Consider the following 8,895-nt stretch of genomic DNA (forward strand, 5'->3'; position numbering starts at 1 on the left):
AGTCAGAAAGGGGTCAAAATGTTTGTAAACTTCTAAATCTTAGTTGATATTTAATGTGAATTTTTTGCCTTTTAATGTAATGCAAACTAATGAAGCAAACATAAAATTCTAAGAATTTAATCTGAAATCAATTTTGTATTTCTTTTCTTTATTGCAGTTTCAGATTTTCACATTGAAACCCATTATTTTCAGTTTCTTTTTTTGTTTCAAATTCCTTTTTCAGTTTCAGGATTTTTTTTATTTATTTATTTATTTTTTCATATTTGGATTTTGACCCCAATCTGACAGAAGTGGGCGGGGAAACATGATTGACAGCTTGCAGCAGCGCTGGAGAGCTGTCCCTTTCCGTGTTGCATTTAACCATTTATCCAGTGTAAATCTCTTTCTTGTATTATCTTTAACAGGATTTTGCTAAAAAGGCAAATAAATGCTGCAGAGATTGGTTTAGAGTCCCCACAGTCCATGAATGCAACATGGAGGATATCCATATACTATTTTTTTTTAAAGAAATTTCAAAGTATGCAAAATGCTAAAGCAAAACCAAGTATGACAGAAACTAGTGTTGTCCCAAGGTCTGTTATCCTGCTTCACGAGGAAAACTGTGCCAAAAGTCTTATCACAGCCAAAGTAAATGAATTGGCCCTACGCCTACTTATCAGAGACAGCTGCACAGCAAACAGATAAAGTTTAAACATGAGCAACCTTTTCAAAGCCAGCAAACTGCAGCATATAAACATGAGTTAACCATGCAGATATATCAGCTCACAAAAAGCATCTACGTTTCTGAAAAAGTTGCATCTTCATGTTATAATATTCTGCAGGAAACACTAACTCCTGTGAACAGTTCAGAGCTTATCAGGAGCGGAAGAATTATGGTTGTCAGGGAGTTGTAAAAAGAAGAGCAAGGTTCGGTTTCTCATAGATGCATATAATTTGAACCTGATGTTTGCTGTCACACTTTTTGTTGGAAAGAAAAAAATATCTAAAAGCCAATACACATCTGCACTGACTTTGTTTAAAGGTAATTTGGTAGGATATTCATTAGACCTACATTTGATGTGGTTGATCACAATGGGATAGGGGGGAAACATTTTGGTCTATTGGATTTTTTTTTTTTTAAACTTGCAACAACTAAGTGAGTACCTCATGGTGATTAATTTTACTGTAGGATGCATTATTGTTACACACAAAGGCATAAATTTCCATTGTCAGTCTATACAATGTATTTAGAACTCCACAAGGAAAACTTAAATTTCAGGAGTGCCTAAAGACATAAAACCCTGGATCTTACATTAGTTTTACTTAACTAACCTTTGAAGAACTATGGTTTTATCTCCGACCAGATCACATCAGTTAAAAAGTTTAGCCCTGATTACTTTTAAGATATACTACTGTAATTCTGTAAGAATGAAAATGCTTCCTGCTCAAATATGCACATATCATCAAGGTTAATCTGAAATCAGATCTAATTGTTTCATGTATCCATTTTCCAACGAGTTTCTCTATAAGATTCACTTATAGAGAATATATATTATATTTTTAGCTTCACATTTATCTGTCATTCAAAATATTGGTGCCATTAGCTGCTTTGTGTTGCTTATTTGCAGTTTTTTTTATTTCTGTAGAAATAACCACTCACAAACAGGCAATAGCAGTGTTTATTTGGTCTTTGAATATTTGTATAGAGTTCAAAATTATGCATCATTTTAGTAAAGGCTCAGTCAGCTCAATTGTCAGTGTAATGTAGAAAAAAAACAAAAACCGGCAGGGCAGGTTGAGGTTGTTTGCTCCCTACAGGAAGAAAACTTTACTGAGCAGGTTGTAAGCCATGGAGAAGGTAACCAGCATTCCCAGGAAGTAGGAGAGCCCCCTGCTGGGCTGAGGCAGGGCCAGGATGTAAGCAAAGCTGTGGAAGATCCGAGCTGCTGTAAAGATACGGAAGTGAAGCAAAGCAGTGGCTAGCTCAGGTCCAGACAGGGCATAAAGCAGCCCGATGAAGAAGAATGGAATTATGTTCTCTAGGTCATTATGGTGACACCTGTGGAAAGAAAAAAGAGAAATAAAATAATTATTATTCAGAAAAATGAATAAATCTACCATTACAAATGATTATCCAGCAAACCTGAGAAGAGGATGATAGTTTTAATGATAATTTTGATTTCTATTTGTCATCTCAAAGATTTGTATTAAATCTCTAATAATTTTGTGAAGTAGCAACAGCAACTGGGATTACCGTTAATACAAGAGGAAATATATTATTCTTTGCTAAAGTGCTCAGACTATCTCATAAAAAAACCGCCCAAAATGAGAATTTATCAGGCTACACAAACAAAATAGTGCATATTTGTGTGGGAAACTGATTAAAAAAGCCGTTTCCTGATCATAATCTATAACTAGATATCATATCTGCATGTTACTCCCAGAAACTGGTTTGTCAGGAAACCTGTTACCCCCGAGCATCAAACAGAAGCTGAGATATGCATTTTCTTATTTGAGCAGAGGAGAAGTTAACCATGAATATGATACACAGATTAAACTTCTCAGTTCAAGAACAGGCCTTAATTCCAAGAGGAAACCATCGGGGTTACACCAGGAAATCAGACATTAAAATAGAAGATTGAGTCATTTAACACTCAGACTTTCTACAGTTGAACACTTTTGCTGGTGTGCATGTACCAGCATGTTTGTTTAAGGATCTATTGCATAATGCCAAAGTGACACCTTTCTACGTGATTTATCAAAACCCAATAAGACAACTGCAAAAACCATAAAAAACTAACTGTATGTAAGAGGTTCAGATATGAAATCTGAAATGTGTTTAGGCATGCTGCCATTACTTTTTAAAATACGTTTCCCAGTAGTGAAGTTTTCTTCTGAGTAAGATAAAAGCAGCACCACAAATGATTTATAGAGTATGTTTAACTAATAAAAATAATCGACCCATGTACAGTATCATCTTACCAGAGTCAACCAATCCTGGCCACCAGTCACAACCTCCAGCTCCTCCAGTGGGCTCCAGAGGCATGCCAAGATTAAAGGTCTGTTTTTAAGTAACCTCAAAACACAGGCATTCTCATTGGACACCTAAACATCTAAGCTCTCAGTACTTGATTCTTGAATTCATCCATTTAAAGTAGAGATTTCCTTCATTGCTGCTGTTTGTATTCCACCTCTTCAGAAAGAGAACCATAGCCTCACACAAAGAAGAGTTTACTATGAAAGTTTTGAAATGTCAGTCACATTATCTGCAAAGTAAAGATTAAACCTTGAAATCATCTTTGAACTGCAAGGTTCACTTTATGTAGAACATAAAAAGATTGGAAACAAGTATTTAGCTTTGGAGGGGTCCAACCTAGCTAGCCAAAGGTGACTTCAAGCCAAGGATCCAGAGACAGCTTATGCTATGATCAATGACTGAGCAGATAGTCAGAGTAAGTTAGGCACCTCACACCCCTGCAGCAACCCCTCCCAACATCCATCCACCCACCCACACAGTGCCTACAACATGCTTTTCTGAAAGATAACGAAACCAGCCACATTCAGCAACTTATCTAAAATTATAACCGTCAATTTTAAAACCAGCCAGGTTTGTATTTGGAGACTAAATATAGAATCCCTACTTTAAAAAAGTAAAAAATAATTTCAGAAATATGAACCTGAACCTGGCCTAAAATTCTATGTAAAAATCCAGGACAAACAGTCCATTGAGGAAATGGAAATAAACGTCCATGTCATCTACTTTTTGAAAAAAAAAAATAACAGCTTTTTTTTTTTATCAAAATAAAATTTTATTTTATCTTATTTTTATTTAATTTTTTTACAAAGAGACGATTTATCTGTAGGTTATTTCAAAGGAAAGAAAACCCAACCGAACACTCGAGTCACTCCTCCAGGAGAAGGGATTCCTGAATTGACTGAGGGGCCCAAACTATGTGCAGGTAATGGGCAGGATATCTCACCTCTGAGCACGCTCCACATCTGGATGACTTCTTAGCAGCTTCTTCTTCTCCTCTTCAGACTTTCTGGCCACATCTTCTTCATTAGAAAAGGACTAAAAATGAGAAACGACATGTACAGGTACTTAAATGCCTCTGTCTGTATTGCAGTAATTCCAACGAAGGGGGAAGGAGGCCATGTTACGTTGGATCCCAAACGATTACTTGCAACTGGTTCTCAGTTCTAAAATGTTTGCCGTTTCAACACCTAGGACAGGACTGACTGGTCTTGCATTGCACTGATACTAGCATTTCTGGAAAATATAAAAGCTATGACTATACTACTGACAGGAGAGCAACCCATCTGTTACTCACCCCTCTGGTCAAGCGGAAGTACACGGTAACTGGCCCCATCAACATCATCTTGAGTGTCACAATGGCTGCATAGGTGGCAAAAGCCTTGAACACCTCGTTTTCCATCAGCTGGGTCATTTTTAGTGATTGACTAAGTTGTGAAGCTGAAAGAAGGAGCAGCAGATTAACAATTTCAGTTTAAACAACGTAAGAATGCTCTCATAGGTCAAATAAAGGAATGTTTTTTCCCCATGTAGAGTTGACTGATCATGCAGCAAAATACAAAGTTCTTATGCATTCCACAGAGGAACCAAACACTAACATTAAAAAAAGCTCCACTGAAGCCAATCTCAACTTTTATACTAAAACATAATAGGAAAATAAACTATTCAAAGCAGGCAGGGAATGCCCAAACCAAAACTCATAAATCATGAAATAAACTTACAGTTTTCCTGCGCAGTTTTCTCTCAGTAGTGACTCTGCAAAAGTGGAGCAGCGTGGATGTGTTACATAAGGACACCTCCCAATTCACTCTAGGGGTGGGACTTAGTAAAACTTCCTGTTTGGAGCCGACCTGCTTAGTTTCTAGGCCTATGAAAAAAAAAAATATATATATATCTGGCTCTTTCTGGAGTTTTTTTTTCTTCTTCTTTGGGAGACAAATATTTAATGCTCAATGTTGTCACATATTAGAATATTGTATGAGAATTGTAAAGTGCAGATTATTAAATTGGAAAAAATGCTATTATCGTAGTTTAAAAGTTTACCATTTCCAACAAAAAGATCCAAATACTTTTTCATTGCTATTTTCAACTAAAACAAATGATCAAATCTTCTTTTTTATTCTCAGTGGAGGTTAAAGTTTTTATAAAGTTCAGTGGAAACCACAATGAAAATCTCATTGGAAAACTGGTCAGTTTCTGTCAAGAAGGTGAAGATATTTCTCTCTTTGTGTGCATACAATGCAGAAATCATCATTTTTGCATCAAAATAGCCTCACATCCAGGAAACTGCTCCTGAGAATATTGTAGCTAATAACATAGTTTTTTGGATTACTGATAACTTCAGGCTGGGAGACTTACCTGCAGATCTAACAATGTCAAGAGGGTTCAGAAAACTCCTGGACCATAAGAGTTTGCTGAATAATTGTGATGTGGAAAGTATGTTTGATATTTGCAGTCAGTTGTGAGCTAATTATGTTGATACAAGAACTCTAGTAAATATTTTTCAGAATAAAAATCAAGAACAGAAATTAAATCCTAGATTTGGGACACCAGGAGCTTTTTTTTTTGTCTAAGGATTCCTGCTAGATTTTATTCTAAATCTCTGAAAATTATTATTTTCGAAGCATGTATTTCGTTTTAGCTGTTTTTAGTTTCTGTGCTTTTTAAAAATGGTTTTAGAGCCAGAAATAAATCCTAAAGCTTGGACATACATCAATCACAATAAAGAGTTCAGGAGTCTTTTAACTGATAAGTAAAAAAAATAAATAACAAAATGTAAGCAAAATTACATTTTAGAACTACAGATCTTTACTAGGTGGATGCAGACATTTCACTGCACCATCTGGAATCATGTTGCTCTGTTCTGGTGTAAACTTTCAACATCATGCTTTTTTTGATGAAACAGTTATTTTAAACTTTATATAATGAAAGGATTCATGGCCACATATTAACAACACTGAAGGAGGATATTGCGAGGTGTTTTTCTACAAGATCATCTATGCAGGAAAATGACATGGGCACAGTGATAGTAAACTAACGCAGGCAGGGGGGAAGGATTTCTCCCTACTCTCCTATTTTTCTTCACATTTGTCTGTTAACGAAATAACATCAGAAATATAGGATTTAAAGGAAGGAGCAGCCCAAGCTTAAAGATGAGGACAAATCTTAGTTCATTCGTAGTCAGTCCACTGAAGAGTTTGTGAGAATTAAATTGATCTAGAAAGAATGCTATTCTTTAAAGTTACCTTTTTTTTTCTCTTAAGGCTCATCTTAAGGCACCTTATTCACATTTAGTCACAGAATGTGAAAGAGACAGAAAAAGAAAAGAATAAAATATGCAGCAAACGTCCCAAGGCCAGGAATCAAAACATATAGTGCTTTTAGGTACTAATAGTCTTTGTCTATGGGTGGCTCTCTATCGCTCTGCCAAAAGCCAACCTGTGATCTACTTTTTATGCATCGTTATTCAGTATACAGTGTCTGCTGATGACTGCAGATATGTGTTAGCTGTAAGTGCAACCATTTTTTTCCTCTGTGCTTGAACAAATCAAGTGCTTCCTAGCCACTGATTATCATTACAACCCCTTCAACCATCATGATTACACTGGAAAAAATCTAAATCATTTTTTCTTAAAGTAAGTGCATTGTTCTTGAATTGAGAAGGTAAAAGGAAAGTTTTTCCAATGGAAAAAGACAATTTACATTTCAAATAAGAAAACATAATTGCATTGTCTTATTTCAATTGCATTTTATCTAAATATCTTATTTTAAGAGTAAAAATACTCATTCTATTGGCAAATCAGCTCATTTACCTACTCAAATTAAGGGTTAATACACCTGATTTAAGAAATTTTTACTTATTTCTAGATTGTTTTTGTAGTGTAACCACTGACTTAAGTAACATTTTTATTAAAATCAACACGTTTTGCAAAAACTGACTGCATAGGGACTGACAGATTGCATTCTTGACACAATCCCAGTCTATGGTCATTTTTTAACCCCAAAGAATAAAACATAGACCAACTGAATGGTGGAAAGTGAGATTTGAACAATCACTGTATAATTCATTGAGATAAATAAGGCTTTTATAATGACACACTGTTGGAATAAACAAACTGAGACAAGAATGTGAGCATCAGACTCAGAGTGTCCGTCAAAACCCACATAGCATGAATATTATGTTTGAAATGTATTCGTTCTCTTAGCAGTGATTCTCTTCTGTTGTGTGATACAAGCAAACTAAGAAAAGCACCAAAGGCAGCTATGAAAGTAGCACAGAGAGCTGTTTGTTAGGTCTCAAAGCTAAGGCAACCAATCACTATTTCTCTTGACTTCCTTCTTTATCATTGTACAAATAAAACTTTATTGCTGTTTTTGTCTTGAGTGGTCATTGGGCTACATCATGATAATCTGTAACGTGAAGAGGGGATGTCTTAGAATTGAATGGCCTCTTGCCCTATTGTGGTTGATCTTTAAGCTCTGTAATACGTAATGGGGAGCCAACAGATAATTTTACTTGTTGTAAGCATAGTTCATACCAAAGGGATCTATTTTTTTCTGCCCACAACTAATTTATTCCCTTGTTCTTTTTTTTAACATCAGTGAAAATGTCTTAACTGCCAAAAGACGGTCACTGCTGACTATTATTTGTAAATAACAAATTAAGCTTGAGATATCTCTTAATTTTTTTTACCGCATTTATACTTTACAAATCTTCAATGGACCTCAAATGTATGGATAGGATGAATGAAAACACTGAATTACCTGAAACATATTTAAAGCAGATACATAGGAAGGATTTACAAGGTTTAGCTCTAAGAATCAAAGAACTTTTGTATTTGTTGTATATGTAGCCTGTCATTCTCTTTTTTCCAAAAAAAAAAAAAAAAATAAATAAATATTATTATAACTTCCTCTATACTCTGTTGGCCCTAATCAGCATGAGCTCAAACAGCCCTAAGATTTTTCGGAACCCAGACTCTCTGTACTCTCTGCAGCCCCAAGAAAGGTTTCCCTAAGACAGCAGGACCCAGACAATCCATCAAACTCTGTCTTCCTGTTGTCTTCAAACGCTCAGGATGTTTCCTGTTGTCACTGCGGGATTAAACATCCCTGTTCCTCTGTGTGCCACTGCAGAGGGGACAGTCTGAATATAACTTGACACCCTCACAGGGCTTTATTACCTGAAACTGTGCTCAGACAGCACAGAGGAGCGAAGATGCAGACGCTTTGGATTCATTAACAATGGCACTGTCCCAATACAGTTAATTTATCTAGAACAACACTGCACAACCACATTTATCTGCATTAAAAATGGTTGAAGGAGCAACAAATCATAAAAAAATCACACAGTATAGTTGTCATATTCCATAAGTGCACAAAAATAGTATGTTATTTTTTTATGTGAATTAAGTTTAAAGGTAATTTATATATTTTTATTCCATTATTACAATGTTGAGCTTGATTACAACCAGTTCAATTCCCATTTTTTTAGTGGGATGCTTTTCAATAAACACAGGTCCAGTTCATATCATGGTTACAAGAACTCATTAATTATTTCATTTTAAAAGATCGAATAAAGTAAAAAATCCATCCATCCATCAATCTTATCCCAAGCTGGGTCGCAAGGGGTGCTGGTGCCTATCTCCAGCTGTCAATGGGCAAGAGGCAGGGTACACACTGGACAGGTTGCCAGTCCATCGCAGGGCAACACAGAGACAAACAGAGCAAACATTAGAGAAGCCAATTAACCTATCAGTCATGTTTTTGAAATTGTGGCAGAAAGCCAGAGTACCCAGAGAGAACCCATGCAGACACAGGAAGAACATGCAAACTCTATGCAGAAAGACCCCGGGCCTGGAATCAAACCCAGAACCTTCTTG

General features: G+C 35.9%; 1 protein-coding gene across 1 annotated transcript; it reads right to left on the bottom strand.

Annotated features, from left to right (window-relative positions):
* Window positions 1-1,644: 1,644 nt before the first annotated feature.
* Window positions 1,645-4,826, bottom strand: mgst1 (microsomal glutathione S-transferase 1). The gene is made up of 4 exons (XM_015391233.1): window positions 4,735-4,826; window positions 4,311-4,453; window positions 3,960-4,051; window positions 1,645-2,038 (listed from the first exon to the last, which is right to left on the bottom strand). Exons 2-4 carry the CDS (start codon window positions 4,425-4,427, stop codon window positions 1,792-1,794), a joined length of 456 nt encoding a protein of 151 aa, XP_015246719.1. The 5' UTR covers window positions 4,428-4,453; window positions 4,735-4,826; the 3' UTR covers window positions 1,645-1,791.
* Between the last annotated feature and the right edge of the window lie 4,069 nt (window positions 4,827-8,895).

This window comes from Cyprinodon variegatus, unplaced genomic scaffold (genome assembly GCF_000732505.1).
Source record: "Cyprinodon variegatus isolate N-32 unplaced genomic scaffold, C_variegatus-1.0 Scaffold532, whole genome shotgun sequence".
NCBI classification, from domain to species: domain Eukaryota; kingdom Metazoa; phylum Chordata; class Actinopteri; order Cyprinodontiformes; family Cyprinodontidae; genus Cyprinodon; species Cyprinodon variegatus.